Source organism: Leptosomus discolor, chromosome 1, assembly GCF_034619465.1.
Source record: "Leptosomus discolor isolate bLepDis1 chromosome 1, bLepDis1.hap2, whole genome shotgun sequence".
Lineage (NCBI taxonomy): Eukaryota > Metazoa > Chordata > Aves > Leptosomiformes > Leptosomidae > Leptosomus > Leptosomus discolor.
Window position 1 is genome coordinate 132,379,142 of NC_141391.1, and position 18,867 is coordinate 132,398,008.

Here is an 18,867-nt window from a genome sequence, read left to right on the forward strand (position 1 = left end):
ACATCTTCAGTAATTGTTTTGGAACCTAACGTTATCTTAGTAACAGCAGCTGGCGATCCAAGGTGACAGTGACTCACTGGGGAGCAAGCGATCAGGATATCTGGAAAAGCCATCCACGTTCTTGGATGCACACAGTTTGTCCCAACAGCTTATTTTCTCAGCTGTGCTGCTCAACAGCCACAGTGAGGGCTGGCCTTCTATAACCTCCACCTCTTCTCATTTGAGAGAGGACAACTGATGAAGCAAATCATCCAACAAAAATGTGAATAAATGTCCACCCTCTTGGGAGGGCATGACTGAAGGGCAGATATTTTTCATAGAAAGCTTCGTAACCTTTAGCAAGTGTATTAGGTACATTTTCAAGCCTGACTTAGGCAGAATGCCGCTTATTAGCACCGCTCAGGATTGTTACATGAAAAAGCTGTACCACATTCATCGTTTAGAATAAAAGCAGAGTTGAGAGGGAAAGAGTAACTAAACAGACCAACTGCCGCAGTTTACTTCGGAGGTGACAGCAAGGCAAACTCAGTATTCGTTTCAACGAACTTTATTTAATTCCATATTACACAAGTGGGATCTGAATCCCCAAACTTCCCATCATCAACATAATGGAGAAGCACCACTGCACAAAGGGAAGGCAGAATTTTGGAGCTGGAAGAAAGGCTAGATCAAGCCATTTCTCCCCATGTGGTCAGAAATTCTTCCTCCTTCACACAATGTGCTTCCCAGACCAGCAGGTTTACCCCAGGAATGAAGAGAGACAAAGCTAGCTCTAAACACTCCCTCCTCCTCTCCCCAACAAAAGAGGCTGCTCAATGCCAGTAGTGGAATGGTTAAAGATAGGGAGTACATTAGGTTTTCAGTCTCCCAACCAGCCCACTAGATTAAGAAGTGGCCTGGTTACTCCTTTTCTCCTGAAAACGATCCAGGAAAATCAAAGACCTAAAATGCTGAAAAACCTCCTTTCCTTCCCCCATCCCATAGCCTTGTTCTCTAAGCAGAGAGTAGGCAATGAACTCTGAGGAGGCTGAAGGAAAGCCAAGGAAAATCAGGGGCTACCTGAATCCCTAGGAATCTGGTGGCTACCCTGGTGCCCTCACTCATTTCCTTTGAGGTTCAGAGACCTGTTTGGAATAGTACACAGAGAGGGCCCCCCTTATGGATTTGGAAGCGACCAGGGATACAGAACACACAGGAACCACCATGAGGGTACACACCATTCCAGGGATGGCCCAAACCACAAACAGGGCAAGACTCCCCCCAACCAAGGCCCCAAGGGCTGGGGGAGCTGGGACGAGGCCCTGGCAGGGGGAAGAGAGCTCCTGCAGCAGTACTGAGGGCTCATGGGATTCTACTTCTTCTTCCTCTCCTGGGAACAGCGAGGGCAGAACCTGGTAGAAAGGGAAGTAAAAAGCCAGCATTTAGGCATGATAGAAACCTCGAACATACAGTCCCAAAGGACCTTTTCCAAGGTACCAGACAAAGCCTTAATCCAAATTTTCCTTTTTAAGAGGTCTTCTAAGTGTGCATATACAGTGCTCTCCCTTCTGCCACCCAGGACCTCCCCGTTCCAAAGAACCAATTTGCCCTCCAGGTTGCTGGTTCACTCACCATTTTCCTCTTGGTTTTGTTGTCAGACCCACACAGGCAAAATGAAACCATTCAATGGAACACTGTTGGGATGGAGAGCAGTTAGTTAAAGAGCAGCTTTCTTTTCAAATCGTTGCTTCTGGGCTACCACAGCTTCCCAACAGTTGATCACAAGCTCCTAAAGCCCTAGCAGCGATCAGGAAACGAAGACTCACACTCAATCTATACATTGTTAGCAAGGAGAACTCCCCTCCTCCCTTGCTAACTGTGGGGGCAAGAAAACAACTTGTCATTTTAAGGAAAACCCTGGAGAAAGATGCACTTAACAGGTCTTAGCAAGCCAGCTCTCCGCCCTTCCAAACTACCTGAGGTAAGCCCTCTTCTTGTCACTGCCTGCTGTATCAGGCCCCACCCAAGCAGGACAAGGCTTCTCATGCAAGACTCTCCCCTCCCTTCTCCCCCATCTCCATCAAGTGCAGGCTCTTACATCCGGGTTGTCGCAGCCAATCATCTCCCCATAGGAGACCTGGTGGCAGAGGCAGTACGTAGGCTCATTGGGGTCCACGGGCATATCCAACACATCCGAAGGGTGCACATTTCCAAAGGTGACTGAAGGCATCCCATACTCTGTGCTACTGCAGGACAGGAATAAAGTAGGTCAGCAAAAGAACTGGCTTTGAGTCTACTCATGTCTCCCAACACAATGCCCTTTTTTTAAGCACATACACCCAACTCCACTGCTTTCCCCTTCATGCCACACTCCCCTGAAAGAATTAAGAGGTGTCCTTCCTCTTGCTTCCCACAAAGTGACCGGGGACACACCATGTAGTCTGGGTGGGGATCAGAGCCTTTGCAGGGAAGTCTGGCTAGGCCTCCCATGGTCCGACTTGTAGTGCTGCTCCTCATTCCCGCAAGTTTTTTAAACACTTACGTGCGGACAAGCTTCAGCTTCTTCTGGGCAGTTTTTGGTGCTTCCTCATCAGAATTCTTCCCTTTAGAGCGAGCACGGGCAGCCTTCTTCTCTTTTTGGGCTCGGCCCTCTGGTAAGAAGAGAAAAAGGTGTTGCATCTACCACCCCATCAAAATAGACACCTGATAGTAACAACCTCTCCAGCACTAAAACACACTCCTACTTTGGAGTGTATATCGGCTTTGGGCTATGCACCCCATCTCAATTTTATCTAGCAGCCTTGAATATGCTCACACAAGAAGAGCCCAGGTCACCATCTTTTTACCTGTCCTTCAGACTCCAGCGTAACAGTCTTTGATCTGTACCACTCCAGTGCCTGCCTTCATCCCCACCACTTCCATAGTCACTTGGCTGCCTCCTGTATCAATCTGCAGCCCAGTGGTGGTACTCACTCTTCTTGCCCTTGCTGGAAGAACTGTCATAGTCACTCGACTCTATCTGCTTCTCCTTCAGGTCTGCTTCAAAGCGAGCGAGGTCTGTGTCCAGCCGCCGGATGTGCTTATCAACCTGCAAAGACAACAGCGACCAGGAGTTACCACAGAACAGGGCCCAAGAGGGCAAAGAGGAGATGGCACAGGGCTGGCACCAAGAGCTGAGAAGCAAGAGTTGGGTAGGGCCCAAAAAGAGAGATCAGGGCCTTCCAAGATTGGGGGCTTTCATATAGCCTTTCACACGATAAGCACTAGACACTTCCCTTCATACCATCTCGTAGGTCTGCATAGCCAGCTGAACCTTGTCGTCTCCAAACTCCTTGCATTTCCCATAGGCCTCCTGGATTTGCTTGAGAAGCCCCAGTTTTTCCTCTGAAGACAAAGTCCGTGCATTGCTGATATACTCCGTGGCCAACTTATCAATCTCTGACTTGAGGTCTGAAACAAGTTTACCATTAAATACATAAACCCACATACATACACTACACCGTCCTCCATTAAGAGAGACTGAAGGATCAGAGCAGCTGTAGGCCTCCTCCCTGCCCTGAGATCCCCATGATAAAGGCAAAGGAAAGAAAAGATGCACACTTCCTGCATCGTCAACAAAACCATCTCTAATCCTCACCTTCTGTCCTCTGATCCAGATCTCGCATGAGCTGGAAGTTTCTCTGCAATTCAAACGGCAGGTTCTCAATACCTGCAAGAAAAGGAAATATACGGAGAAGTCAGGTTCCCGTCCGCGATGCCAAGGCAGGAACAAAGCTAACTGATAATAACACATCCACCACTTCAGCAATTCTCAACACCCTTCCCTGGTGCACATTAGCATGCTTCCATTTGTTGTCAACTCCAAAGGAGACAGACTGTAAAAGCACGATATATTTAATCCAGGAGCATAGCTCTGTAATACATACTAGTTAAGAGAAAACTGATGCCACGCAGAAGGGCCTACGTTAAGAAAGCAGAAAACCAAAATTTGTAATGAAGTCAGTCATTATAATACAATGTATCCATACAAGAACTCCATTCAGTAACCAAAAAAATAGTACAACGGCTAGTAAATAATGCCATTTAATTATTCTATACAAGGATGTAAAAATTAAAGTTGATCAAATGCCAATTCACTGAAAAGCGAGTCCATTTCAGTGCATCCATTTTACGTATAGGGGACAGGAGACACTGTGCAGAGCCAAACAGCAAGTCTCAGACAGGATGGGGAGCAGTGAACAGCAGTTTTAACCCTCTGTCACGCGTTCCTTGTTCTGCCTTCTGCACTGTAATCCCAGTGTGGTCTGTCCAACACCTGGAATGATGCTAATACATCGTGAATAATAAACGTTCGTAGGGGTCTGAATGAGCGATGTGAAGTTCATAGTCAATTAATTTTCAATGCACTATGCTACTCACCCCCCTAGGCATCATCAGATCCTCCACTGACAAAGCTGTTAAAAATAATTCTCATTTTTCCATGTCTGTCTAATCAAACCGAGATCTAGTGTCACTGCATTAACCTGAAGTCCAGGCTTGATTATTGTCACCTTTATACCTAATAAAAAAAAAAAAACCAACTCTTCAGAAACAGAATGTAAGCACGTCTGCTTCCTGAACCCACTCTACAACACATAGGGAGTGTAAATAAAGGTGTATGTACCCATCATCAAAACTGTCTAATACATCAGCCCTGGCAGCAGTCTCTGTTTTCACTGCCACATGTCTGTACTGCAGAGACATTTCCCTGAAAAGCAATCAGCTGGCACGGAAGGTCTATAAGCAAGAGGCAGGTTTTAACAAGTACTATACACAGGCCACAAAATTACTTCCTATAAGAGGTAAAACCAATCTTGGGCCTCACTGTGCTCAGAAGCACTTCCTTTAACTTATTTTTTTGCACAAACAGAATATAGCAAGTTACATACAGAATCAAGCTATTGCTTCAACAGATTTCTGTTGCCATTTCTAATTTAAATATCTGAGAAACGCTCAGACAGTAGGTGTCCTTTAGTACCCAGATACAGAATCACACAGCATGTACACATCGCACCCCCACATTCAAGGACAGTTAACAGTGCAAAATCAAATTCTCAAAAAAATTAGTAAGTGGCAAAATTAAGGCTGTCTGCACATTCCTAAACTTGTTCCTTCCACGTTTGTCCAGCATGACACAAAAGGCTCAACCTGCCGACTATCAGATTACAATCCCTATGGCTCAAAAAAGCATCTCAGAAGACAACAGGGAGACAATACTGAAAATTACCATTGCTTACAAAGGGAACTTATGGCAGGGATGAAATCCAGCTTGGGAATCTCAAAACTATGCCTTTTTCCTTCCTGCAACCCTCAGCCTCGTCAACTCCAAACCTTTCCATTTATATAGCAAATGGAACGTGGGTCATACTGCAGCACACTGCTTTTGATCCCTCTCCAAAGCATCCCCTGCAGAAGACAAGACAGGTATCCTCTAGAGGGAAACGGTATCTGTTCTTGCACTGCGCACAGGGTGTCAAATTTACACCGAGTTTATCAATCCCGGAAGATTGTGACTTCTCAATTCTCGACTTTGCAGTTTTTAAAAAAGATTAATGTAATTTCTTTTTCCTTCTAAAATGGGAAGTCTTTAAAAGCACAAATTCCACTGGCTACAGTCAGTTTTCCCTCAGCAGGGCTAGAAACCTTTAGATAGAGCGAGCACCTGAGCTAGCACAAAAATCAGTCAGATGCTACTCTCTGGGCAGAACAACCCCACATGAGGTTACAGCCGTGTTTCACAGTGATGTTCTCGCAGCAGGAGAAACTCAGGCAGGAGTTTGCTTCTGCTACAGAACCTGAAAGGGACTGTGCTCTAGTTTTTACAGCCGTTACCATAAAAGTCTGCCAGCACCACTAAAGCCAGTGCGTGCCCTTGTCTGGAAAGCCTCCGTCTTCCCTTTACCTCTACGTGCTTGATCTCACCTTTCCAGCCCGTGCCATCTATCCTCCAGAGACCCTCTTTTCCCAGCGCCTCCCCCACTCACTGCCAGCCCCTCAGCCAGGCCCAGTGCTCCCCTGCCTTGTTACCTGCCTCCACACGGGCAGAGCTCTCTGCTCCTGGCCACCCTCGGCAGTGCAGAGAGGGGCGTGACCCAGCTCTGGCTCTGGCCTAGCAGATGCTCAGCATAGGCACCGTTGGCAGATCGTTTACCAGTCAAGCACACAGGAGCAATGAATTTCCAGAGGCTCATTAGCTGGGCAGGTTTCCATGGGGACTGACGAGACAAACCCCTGCCATTTGAATTCCTTCCCTGCTAAAGCCAGCAAAATGATTTCCTAAAACCCCAGCCAAATGTTTCACTCTGCAAATGTATTATTGGACCCATGTTCTGTAATCGCTTCATCAATAAATCAGGAGAAAAATGAAACAAGTGACAGTACAGTGACTTTATAATCAGAACTGTTATAAAGATGCTTTATCTATTCTACTGGAAGTGGAAGGAAGCGGAGTACACCATTACAAACTATGATCCAGAGAGAGCTTGGCAAGAACAAAAAGAATAACAAGATAAAGCTGCAGCAATCAAGTTGTAACTGAGCAACAAACTATTTGTATGGTATATAGTTTAACTATGAGGAAGTTATCTACTCTCTGCAGCTTAATTCAAAAGCTCTCATCTACCCTTAAGAAAAAAAAAAAAAAAAAAAAAGCAATGCCCTGCATCACAGAATTTATCACAGTTGTCAGAACACTTGCTGAAACTGCTTGACCCGTGCCGTGCTGGCTATCAGACATCACCACCCTAACAATCCCATTAAAAAAAAATAAAATCTAAGATTCATTCCTACTATTGCAACACACTTTCCCTCTTTCTAAAAACATTTATGTTATGTATGTAATTTTTATTTCCTCCTTTTTCCTTTACAATTATTTTGCTTTCTTTTTATTGCAAGATGCACCTAAACTTTTCATAGCTAAACACTATCTATTGTAAAATACCCAAATAATTCTCACGTTCCGAAATGGATCATAGTAAAGAAAAAACCACTACAGGCATCCTTGATCAGTAGAGAAGAGGGCAGTGAAGGGCAGTGACTGCCCCAGATAAGCAACAATCTGACACAAAAATAAAGAGAAGCGAGGTCCTCTTTCAACACAAATGGCATAGCAGCAAGAGAGGAAGAGGAGGATGGTGAAGACGTGCGGTGAAGGTGCCAGCAAGGCCAGCAGCTTGGCCCAAAGCGTGGGCTGGCATTAACGCAACTGTGTCCATCTGCACAGATCCACAGAGAGCGACGTGCAGCCCCACGGCACCCCGCTCATTCCTGTCACGGTATGATTACTCTGAAAATCATTGGTGCAGGTCTCCCACTGAGTTTTTCCCACCTCTTCCTTTTCTTACCTTGTTTTCATTTCCTACCACAAGTTAAAAGTCTCTCTACCTTCCTTTGTCTTTCCTTTCCTCAATTCTTATCCCTTTGCTACTCCCATTCTTCATTAATTTTTTTTTTATTCTCCTCTTCCCTTGTCATTCCTGCCCCCATTAATTCCTCTGCAGGCATCCATAACTGCGCCGTCTTGTCCCGTAAGAACCACACACTCCCGCCCTCCAAAAGTCAGAACCCGTCAACACCCTCCTTCCCCTCCAGTTATTATTTATTTATTTCTTCTCAGAAACACATGTGGGGTATCAAGCGTAGGCGATATTTACACTCCAGCTACTTAAGTCCAGTGTTAACTCTGACATACACAGAGATCAAGCCGACACGACCTGGTAACTTCCACTATGCTTCAGTCCTCTGTATCACATCTTTTAACTATGCCAAACAATGGGTTTGTACCGTTACAACGTCCAAATTCCCACACGAAGATCCACTGCACCAAGCACTACATAAATATACGGTGCCTTTCCTGAGCCATCTGTTCACCCATCATGTTCAGACACATGTTTAAATTTATTAAAAAAAGTGAAAATACATTTTGAAACATAACCACGGTTGCTTTATTGAACAGTACAAATTTCAGCGAACATTTTAACCACCACATTGCTGAAGGTAATTTAAAAAATCCTGCTTGTGCCAGGGGCTGCTACAATGACAGGTAAGTTCTTTGCTGTCTGAGATAGGAAATTGGCCAGGATGTTGTGGGGGAAGTATATAGGACTTTTCGGTACTCCATGATTCTCATAATTTTGTAGCATTTGAAGTACACTGCAGGACAACTGGCTTACAGCAAATCTTCAGGAGCTTCCTTGCTTCCTCGTTAGGGGGAAGGATGTCTTTTATATCCCTCCATCCCTCCTTTTAGAGGGTTCAACCCTTTTAAACCGCTGCTTCTACTCTGTCCCGTGTTCTCAGCTGATTAGTTATCTTCCTACGCAGTTTATTGGAATTGGTGTATGAGCATAACGTATACCTTTCTCTCTATTCATATATGGCTCAGACCCACTGCAATATACACATCCTAACCCATAACATTATCCTCAGAACAGCTCTATAAGGGATAATACCACCTGCATTTTTACAAATGGGGTACTCGAGTGCATCGCAGACTGACTTAGCCACAGGTACCCAGGAATTCTGTGGCCATGTCACATAGCCCAAGCTCTGGCATAGTGCACTGCACACTAGTCCACTCAGGCACATCCACTTCAGGCACTGTCCAAAGAAACAGATATCAGCCAGCAAAAACTGTTAATGTAACAGCCACAGAAGCTCCCAAGAGTGGACTGTTTTCTCAGGGAGGGAGGGGCCCTTTTGTCTTTTTCTTATTCCATTAGTTCAATGCTACAGCATCCACAGCCAAGATAGTAGGCAATGTTGTTAAGTCTCAGAAAACAGATCCTTATTGCTGTGTGAAAGATCCACTTTGATTTCAGAAGCTTGGAGGACCTGGAAGACTGACATGTCAAATGAGACTTGCATCACTCCAGGCGTTTCCAGCCTGTGCAGATCCCCGAAGGCAGGGACCTCCACCAAAGAGATCACAGGGCTGTTTGCCAAAATGGTCATATCAGATTTGCTGTTGGGCAAGTGAAGAAATGCAGAGAAAACGCAGTCCGTAAAGCCATCTTCTATCAGCTCTGATAAAAATGCAAGTCAACAACAAAATCAATTCTAAATGAACTGGGCATTAACAATAATGTATTCACTTAGTGTGGGCTGTGCCAGTAGCTTTCACACAGAAACAAATGATGCCTATGAATCACCAAATTCTCTCCCCTGCATGAGATCTTTTGTAATTTTCCATAGATCATATGTGCTGCATCACAGATGCAACTAATCCAAAGCCTCAGTAAGGTGAAAGGCATCTTTCACTACACTAAAATGGTGTTGAATATAGAAACAATTTATTAAGAGATTTACGTATCTGAAGTATGACGTGAGAAACTTTAGAGGCAAGAACAGGAGGGTATGGCTGCATGCTACATTGGGGAGGGGCTAAGAGTAATGAAGGCAGGTAAAGTGAGAGATAAAAGAACTATGGGGGAATTTGGAATGCAGCCAGGACTGGGAAGGAACCAAAGGCTAGCCTACAGCAAGTTCTGATGTCACCCCCACGCTGTCTAAGAGTATTAAGACGACAATACACACCGCACCCTCATTTGATGAAGCTATAGAGGAAATTCCAGAAAGATGTAGCTATCCTGAAAGAATAAACCTATTTTACTGGGTTAGCTCATGCTATCAAGGAATGAAAGGACATTCCCATGTCAGTTGCAGGAGAACAAAGACGACTTCAACAGGGGGTATGTGGCTTCTGTTGCTCTGTGCTTACGCTGTCATAAGTTTGCTAGTATTGACAAGCCCTGAACTGGTGCAACCGTATGTGCCTATTGACATACGCAAACAGAAGGAGCAAAGTAAACTTGATGACCCCCTGATCAGTATAAAAAAGGGGAAATATCCAAAGGAAAATAACTACCCAGTAGCATATTAACTTACCAGCTGCGGACTCCTCATCTAAGTCTGTTGCCTCCATTGTCCTCTTCAGTGAGGCAGATATGCCTTAGTGCCTGCTCCTGGTGGTGGCCTCCAAGACAATGGAATAAACATCAAGCAGCCATCTGAGTAGACAGGCCAGTGACATCCTTCTACCTCTCAAGCTCACAGAGGTTACTAGCCCTCTGCTGATGACTCTTCCAGGCATTTAGGTCTAATTTAGACCAAATGTTGGTAGAATCTAGTTCCCCGGAAGTTTGGGGTGAGGGAAGATGGAAACACTTTTTATTATTTTTTGTTACTATTCCTTACCAATGTTTTATGCTGACAATATTTATTCACTAATAAACTAGTTCAACCATAGGGAAATCTGAACTTCCTTCCAGTCTGGCACACACTTCCCAACTGCGACAATGTATATTCACCATTCAGCAAGGCAAATAAAGCAACAGCCTCATATCAGTCCAGGCAGGAACATGCATGGTTGACAGCAATAGCTGGAACCAGCAGAGAAGGTGCTGTTTGATTGCTTCAGGAAGCACACCCACAAACACGACCCCTCCATTCACCTCAGCCATCTGAGCAACTGGGCAGACATGTCCTTAGCAGCAGAGCATAGACAGCTGAGCACCAAGGCCGTTTCATAACAAAATTCAGGCACCAGACAGTTGAGTAGAGGTACATGCCTTGGTTCTGTTGCCACAAAAGATAAATTTGTGTGTTGTCACCAAGTATACTGACTTTATTCTGATACCCACTAGGTAGGTAAACAGGGAAGTACTCATGGTGGAAAATACATATGATTGCACAGCAGTTCCCTCTACTATAAAGCCAATCCCTGCACTCATGGCACATTCACACATAAACAGAGACTTATAAAAAACTATTTGGGACTGCTTTCTGAATATGTGTACTTCAACAATGCCTACTACAAAGAAGCTCTGCAATCCTCTCGAAAATTCCAAACATGAAGAAAACTTAGTGTTTGCATCTCATCTTCCAGAAAATCTGTATTAGTCACCCTTCCTTTCTCCCCCTCAAAGCCTCCACTACAGTATTTCTAACCCAATATAAGAGCAAATACTGAGCCGAGCACAGTACCTCAACTTTGAGCAAGCGCAAACTCCTCTAATGAGTCTTTATGCAAATTCAATCTTCTCATCACAACACACAATGTTTTCTTCCTCCTTATTATTCTTCTTTCTACATCTCTAACTCCTTCGCACCCACAGTCTTTCCCCTATTAAAGCTGCACTGCTTTCTTGGCATGAAGGAAAGCACTTGAGTACCTTGCCTTCTGCCCTCAGAAGTAGGCATAAAATGGTTTAGAGACCAGAAGCAGGACAGTATTTGAAGAGATGGAAATCTTTTCATGCTTAACTTCAGCCACTGCAGAGTACTGAGGAAAGAGCCATGCTCAAAGAAAAACACTCAGAAAGAAGAGAACTGGAAGAAGAAACATTCCCCCTCTTCCCCTTCCCCGAATCCTTTGGCTCAGCACAGTCATTGAAGGGGCAGCTTCAGTAGGATGAAGGAAGGAAGGTGATTAGAGCAGACAAGATACGGAGCTCCTCTGTCAGGATGTTCAGTGCGGAAGGAATGCATGTACTTTGCTACAAAAACATCTGCTAGGAGCACAACGCATTTCAGACAGATACGCTTTGCAATTAACAGCTTAAGAGCAAAGGCATGTCTAATCCTAGGTCTAAACCCAGTTTCAAACTACAGCAAGGACTTGAGAGCTACTGAAATATCAGATCTAAGAAGCTGCCTGACACCTTTTACTAAAAGAAAAAAGAACTGTTGTTAACTTGGCTATTCCAAAAAAAGTCTCCTGGAAAAGAACTTTAAATGTCCAAAGTAGAGGACTCGAAATGTAAGAACTGAAACAACTGAGGCTGAATGTGTAACCGTCAGACCACCCGTGGATTTTAACATATAGTTTTTAACTACCTAACGGCATGAGATTTTCATACAAGGTATTTCTCATTCCCAATGACTGAGCAGTGTCAATTCAAAATTCAAATTTTATTGCATTCTCCTTGCCCAATACAGTCTCACACATACACGACCCAAAACTCATTCTGAAAACTGACTTGGTAATCAGCTTTTCACGGTGTTCATTATTGTGACATTAGAACGCTTTCTCACAGCGATGCTGTGGAGTAGCTTACCTCCCTTACCAATAAAATGAAGGTCTGGGAGATTAAAGCCAAGAAGGCCAGCTAATTACAAACGCACCTCTTGAAATGTCTAAAAATGCTGCATAGCCTCACTTTTCAGAATTATCTGTTCAAAGCAGGCTTCACTTGCAGCTAGGAGCATTCTGCACATCTGCTCCTTTGACTACAAGTTTTCACTCATGATTTGCATGTACAATCCATGTAAGGAGAACCTGTAAAAAGTGTGACCCCCAAAATAAACAAAACCACCAAACTCACTTTGTCAGAGTGGTATGCAACAGCCTCAAACTTGAGGCCACCTTTTTTCTTCCTACAATCTTCACTTAATTGATTATACACCTTCCTTTGTTCAAGGATGTGAAGAGGTCCTACAAAAAACTGCCCTCTTTCATCACACACTCCTCATTCATTCACTGAGCAGATCCAGCGAGTAAACCATATGAAAGAGAATCTCTGTGGGAGGAAACAAAAAATCCAACTGAAAACTGTGTCTGCATTAGCACTATAAATACTAACAAGATGTCAATCCCAAGAAGTAAATGTAAATCTTTGACGTTTTTAGAAGAGCTGACCAAAGGTTCTGCACCATTCGTTTGCATCAATTTTCAGGGAGTTTTGGAATATTAGTGAACTTTAAAACTGAACTGAATGTTTTTAAAATACTGAAATAATGTACAAAATGGAAAAAAAGAAAAGGGAAAGGAGCAAGGGGGAAACTGAATGCTGTCAGGCAGGCATGAAAAGAAATTGAGTAGCTGATCTGAGACCATCTCAAAGAATTGTATTAGGGTGAAAATACAGATTAAGAGCTAAACTTGCCTGGCTGGACCTTTTTTTGGTAAGAGTACACATTTCATTAGTGAAAATAAATTTTTGAAGTGATTAAACTACAACTTGCATTAAATACTTGATGCAGTATCAGAAAGTATCTTGTTAACAAGCTAGAATAAGAAAAAAAACAAACATAAGATATATTAAATGTACTTTAAATGGATACATAAGGTTTTAGAATGCATTATAGAGAACTATCAGCAGTGGCTGTAGCCCTCATGCAAACCACACAGAAGCAGTTCTTGATCCAACAAAAGAAAAGTTCATCACTTGGAAGTGAGATGCAGACTGGAAGAATGAGAATGGAAGGAAGGAGCAGACCACCGGGACCACAAGAGACAACCCAACTGTACACAGATACTTTCCATCAAGTCTTATGGAGGGTAATACACCTAGGAACAAGCAATATAAGTGATGGATAAAGGATGCTGCACTGTATTTCTAAGAAACAGAAAGACTGTATCATATCAATATCCTGGTAGACAGTTACCTGAATATGAGCTACCAGCTGAAATGCAATGGCAAACAGGGATAACGGCGTACCCAACAGAAGAATGAAAACCCGACTTCTTTAGTTAGTACCATGAAGAAGAGTGGTTACTGAAGGACTGCATACATTTTCAGAGAGTCAGAACTTCAAGTAGGATGTCAAAAGACTAGAGCAGTCTTGGAGAAAAACAATATGCATAATTAGAAAATCGAAAAATTATGTTACCGCTGGCATTTTTTTTTTTTCTGCTAAGTCATCAGAAAGAAGGTTAAGATTTAATCAATCACAATCTACACAGGGAAGAAACTTTTAATAAGGGGACACTTCAACATGACAGGTCAAAGGCGTTATAGGTGTGATGACTAAATACTGGAACTGTGAAAATTAACTACAGACAAAAGTCATAAAACCATGACAGGAAAGCCTATCAGCGAACTTACTTACTGAAGACTGTGATGGATGGTCTTTGACTGCAAGTATTACAGTCCATATGATGTGCTATTCTGAAGGAAACTCTAGGTTAAGCACAGCAACTGCCTCACAATTAGCTAACAAAGGGAAGTCATGTTGCATACACTATACAGGACACCAAACAAAATTGCAAAAGGCCTTAAGAGCTCTAAGAGCATGTAAAAAAGGCTAAACCAACCCAGCGAAGATTGCTTTGTTCTTCCTAACATCTTTGTAGCCAGATTTTTTTAAAGTACTTTTAGATTACGCGCGTTACTTTTTTTTTTTTTTTTTTTTAACCAGACAGTCTACACCATCGTATTAATATCCACCTTCAACAGGATGAGAATCTCTAATTCAATTGCAGGACCACGCATCTCAGCTGAGAGAGAAAATAAAGCGTCTGTAAGTTTCTCAGCATGCTTCTACTAGAGGGGAACTGAGGAGCTTCCAGGGAGTTCATCGATTTTAGCTGACAGTGACAACAAGATCCAGAAGTGTTTGACTCTCTGGCCATGAAGATCATCTACAGCTTCCTTTCTCTCCAGCTTGGTATCTACCATACCTCTCCACACTCAGTGCTGCATCCTTCTCATCTCTGCCTACCATCTGCAAATCCCAGACTTTCCTTCCTCTATCTTCTCACTGCAGCTCTTACTCAAAATACACTTGTGCTCTCCCAGTAGGAAAATCCTGCATCCTCCCCACATGATTACTCCTTGTCCATCTGCTTCTTTCTCCTCTTGTCTAGCCCACATCCTCCCAACTCCTGGCCATCTTTGCTGAGGAGCCTCAGTCAATTGCAGTCTTCCCAGTGGAATGAGAAGAGCAGAAGGACATACATCTTTGCTCAGCAATCCTTGCTCCTCTCTAACAATCTGCCTCCTCATCCAACTCTTCTTCCTGGCTTTTGCATCCTCTTTCCTCACAGCTCCTAGATCCTTGCCTGTTAACTTCCACCTTCTTTTCAGCTTTCACTGAAATTTATTATGATTCTTGGATTTTCTTAATTTAACTCACAAGAGGTCTCCTTTCCTACTGACAAAAGGAGCACTGCAGAAGAAATGAAACCCTTTGTCTCCATACCAACACTGTATCAGCTCTGTGCTGGAGGAAACCTAGCGTAGCAAAATTTCTGAAGAACCAAACTCCCATGTTCCCCAGCATATGCGAACAGATAGCAAGAGACTTAACTTGGCCAGGTATAGCGAAGTAATTTCTGAACTTTAGCAGAACTTCGATGGTTTAAACACACCACCTCATCAACATGCTCCCCCGTTTCTAATGCTGACACCAGATCAGAAAGAAATCACGAAAAGAGCATTCATCAAAAAGCAGGTTGCCAAGTCTTATGTCATTATTACATTCCTTCAAAAAAACCTCCTCTGATTAGTCTACTTGACTATTTTAAGAACGCAGGAGTAAACCATTCATTGAAAGTCTTATCCCCCAAAGGGCAGAGTTAGACGAAGTTACAAGCACCTTCGGGCAGGATGATATCATAGGAGGACTCTGATAACGTTACGCACTCCATGAGTATTTACAGAGTTCTTCTTCGACCAGCAAAACAGGGCTGCATTTGTAAAACGACAGCAAAGGAAGCTATCGAAACTACCTCCCTACAGACACACAAAAAAATATCTTCGGTTTGATTTCGCCAGCCCTGCAGCTTATTCCGGGAAAGCCACCGACAGCCAAGCTGCCGCTCTCGAAAGGCAGCTGGAGCAGCTCCCCGGGCTCCTTCCTCCAGACACAAGCCGAGCGCTCGCCGCCGGTGTCTGCGCGCCGCGCTCAAGGACCGCAGCGGGGCCGGGCTGCCGCAGGAGCCCCAGCCGAGCCCTATCCCATGGCGGAGCCTATACCGGCGCCCCAGAAGAGCCCCCGGAGCTGCTGCCGCCGTTTCTAAGCGGATACGAGACACCTCTACGCAGCGGGCGGCTGGCGGTGACGGGGCCTCTCCGCACGGCCCTCACTGCCGGGCCGGGGACAGCCGGGCAAGGCCGCCGCCCGAGAGGGTCGGAGCAGGCCGCGGGCGCCCCGCGGACCGGTCAGCCCCCGGGCAGAGCTCGGCTCCCGCGGAGCCCCGCCCCGAGCCGCGGTCCGTCCGTGCTCGCGCGGCCTCCCGACAGGGCGGCCCCAGCCGCGGCCCTCGGCCCCGCCCCCGGCGGCTCTTACTATCCAGGTAGTGCTCCAGGTACATCCCCGCCGCCATCTTGGGCCCCGCACACACGGGCGCTTCCGGCGGGAGCCGGACGCCGGCGTCCCGCCCGGAAGCAGCGCTGCCGGGCTACGGAAGCCGCTCGGGACCGCCTGCCCGGCCGCTTCCGCCCCGCTCCTGCCGCCATTTTGGGCTCTGCGGGGCTGCCTGGGGCGTAACCCGCGCTGCCCCCGTCCCCGGAGAGGGCTGGCAGTTGGGGCCGCCTCTTCGCCCGGCCGGGTGTCTCCCGCCCGCCTGCCGCCTCAGGGCTCCGCCGGAGGTTCCTCAGCAGCCTCCGCCCTAGGGCCCCGCCAGGGGTGACGGGGGGGGGGGGGGGGGGTGCCCTGCGCGATCGACCCGGGCGGCTCCGCTGCTGTTTGCCCGGAGGAGGCTCGGGGAGCGGCAGCGGGAGGGGGAGGCAGGCCTAGGGCTGCTTGGATCCGACTCCCCTGAGCCGCGGGAGGGTAAATACCTGCTGCCTTCATCTCCGCGCCAAAAGAAACGGGCTTCCGTCTTTTGGAGGCGCCGGAGGTCTCTCTTGGCTTCAAATAATTTTCAGCAGCCTGGCTGGGCACTCCCGCCGGATAATCTGGGTGAGGAAGTGCTGTTAGTTTGTCATGGCACTGTATCTTTCCATTCACCATATAATTTGCCAGCAACAAGTAGCTGCTGCTGTATTACAAACACAGACTGTCCTTCCTGGAAAATGATCGTGGTACAAACTTAGCATACCTAACAAACCAACAAAGCAATGAAATTAAGTTAAACGTGGGACTACGGTCTTTTTTTCTCCATTTTGCTAGACCCACTTTTCATGACCCACGTACAGTGAGTCACTTCTAGGTTAGAGATCCTCTTGCTACAGAGTTCAGGAGCCCTTGTCCAGACTGTCCTTTGCTAGTGATTGCACGTGACATGGTATGGTATTGTGCTGGGTCAACAGGGTGAGGTCATACATGCGATTGGAAAGGAACAGACAAAATTACCTTCTTTTGGTCCTTAGGGTCTATAATATTCAGGATTGTTGTGCCAAGAGGTCAGCATAAATTTAGCATCCTATACTGTTTAGGAGGCACTGGGTTGTTTTGGCAAGTGTTAACATTTCATCTGCCTTTCTCCTGCTCACTTACCTATGTTTTTTCCTGATAGACTGTATAATGACAGTCGTGGCTCAGCGCTAGATGCTGCTAGATTCTGGCCATAAGAAGTGACCAGAACTGTTTCTTCTCTTTCCTCCCAAAGATCTTCCGTGACACCATGCATTTATTTATATGGATATCCTGGGATTAAGTCTTCCAGCAGCACACAATGCAAGACTGAGGGGCTGTTATAAACGATCAACCATCTTGCTGTTAAACTATTTGGTTAATTCAGAGTTCCCCTGGTGTTCTGAAGATGCCATGTTTTTCCAGTCCTACTCCTACAGTCATTTAAGTTATTTATGACTTTTTTAATTATTCAAAACACTTTTCTTATTAAGTTCCTGTGTGAAGGAGCTGGCTTCAGTTAGCTGAACATTATTGTTAAGCCTCACTTTGTTTTTAAAGTACTTCAAAATTCTTGTATAAACTGCTTCACACTCTTCATCAAGGGGAAGGATGTGGCTGTTACATAAAAAAATAAATCTGCTCCCTATACCCTGTCACAGCACTAAATGAGACTCCCTCAAACGCATCCTGCTTGGAGCTACCAGGCTGAATGGAGCTAATGTTAAGAAACAGGCATTCTTAGACATCGCCAATTTGGTTAAGAGACCACCTGGAAATCCCATCTTATCCCCTAAGCCAAGGCTAGGAAGATGTCAAAATTCTAGACCTCTGAAATGGAAAGACAAGCTGGACGTGTTGCCACTGCTGATACAAAAGACAGGGAAAAAGAGGAGGCACTTCGCCTAAAATCTAAATGGTAAATCTTAGTAAAGTGTACAAACGTATCTTCAACTTCATTAACCGCCACTGTGAAGCGGGACAACAAAGGGGAGAGGCAGTTTTGTGTACCTGTGTGGTCTCACAGCAATAGAAACTTCGAGTCCAGCAAAAACTAGTTCCTGAGCTCTGAATCTAGAGAAGTTCACTGTGTCTCTATTTTTGCTTTCTTGAGAAAGCCAAGGCACTGAGGTTCATGGAAAAGTGCATCACTCAGGGTTCCAGAAGCATCCTCACCTACAGATGGAGTGTTACCATGGTAGTTACTTGGTGAGGGGTTTAGTATTTTTTAGAGTAAACGCTTCTGCAAGTCAAAGTCCTAGCATGGACACAGATGATTTTATAAGAAGATGCTTCCCCAGCTGGAACTGACTCCAGAGGTACATTACTATTTTTGTCCACACCCCCCCCCCCCCTTCATATCCCGATACTGCGGTAACTGTTGTAAGCAAGCTGCATATGCTAACCACAATGGTTATCACACACCAACCCCCAACCCCAGAGTTTGCTACTTCAATTACATCCTATTGTTAAACCGGTAAATACCTCCTAGTTAGATGAAGGACCTGACTGATGAGTGGGCTTATTGCCCAGAAGGCCTATGCATCTCACAGAGGGAAGCTAAACAGCCTACTGAAGTAGTCTAGGGTAGTGGTTCTCAATCTTTATTGATCTACAGATGCCTGTGTATTTTCCCTTGGAAATGTAAACATCTGCATACCAAAGTTAAGCCTCCAGCTTTTCAGTTACCTTACAGACCTCTTAAATGTTGTCCAAGGACCACAAGGTGAAGGTCAGTGCTTGACAGGGATCCTTATGCATATCCCAGCAGGAGGCCTACAACTTCAGAGTCTCATTTCGTTCCCTTTTTGCTGTAGAGGTGCATATTCA

General features: G+C 45.2%; 1 protein-coding gene across 1 annotated transcript; it reads right to left on the reverse strand.

Moving 5' to 3' along the window:
* Positions 1 to 531: 531 nt before the first annotated feature.
* Positions 532 to 16,087, reverse strand: ING4 (inhibitor of growth family member 4). Its single transcript, XM_086478508.1, has 8 exons — positions 16,030 to 16,087; positions 3,617 to 3,688; positions 3,263 to 3,429; positions 2,953 to 3,067; positions 2,522 to 2,630; positions 2,078 to 2,225; positions 1,612 to 1,673; positions 532 to 1,391 (listed from the first exon to the last, which is right to left on the reverse strand). Exons 1-8 carry the CDS (start codon positions 16,064 to 16,066, stop codon positions 1,352 to 1,354), a joined length of 750 nt encoding a protein of 249 aa, XP_086334634.1. The 5' UTR covers positions 16,067 to 16,087; the 3' UTR covers positions 532 to 1,351.
* Between the last annotated feature and the right edge of the window lie 2,780 nt (positions 16,088 to 18,867).

What these genes read in the sequence shown, in the direction of transcription:
- ING4 (XM_086478508.1), bottom strand. Translation starts at nt 16,066, where the DNA reads ATGGCGGCGGGGATGTACCTGGAGCACTACCTGGATA. An exon ending in TCTGGATCAGAGGACAGAAG is followed by an intron (nt 3,430 to 3,616) that starts GTGAGGATTAGA and finishes AACTTGTTTCAG; the next exon opens with ACCTCAAGTCAGAGATTGAT. An exon ending in TTCCAGCAAGGGCAAGAAGA is followed by an intron (nt 2,631 to 2,952) that starts GTGAGTACCACC and finishes TCTTCTTACCAG; the next exon opens with AGGGCCGAGCCCAAAAAGAG.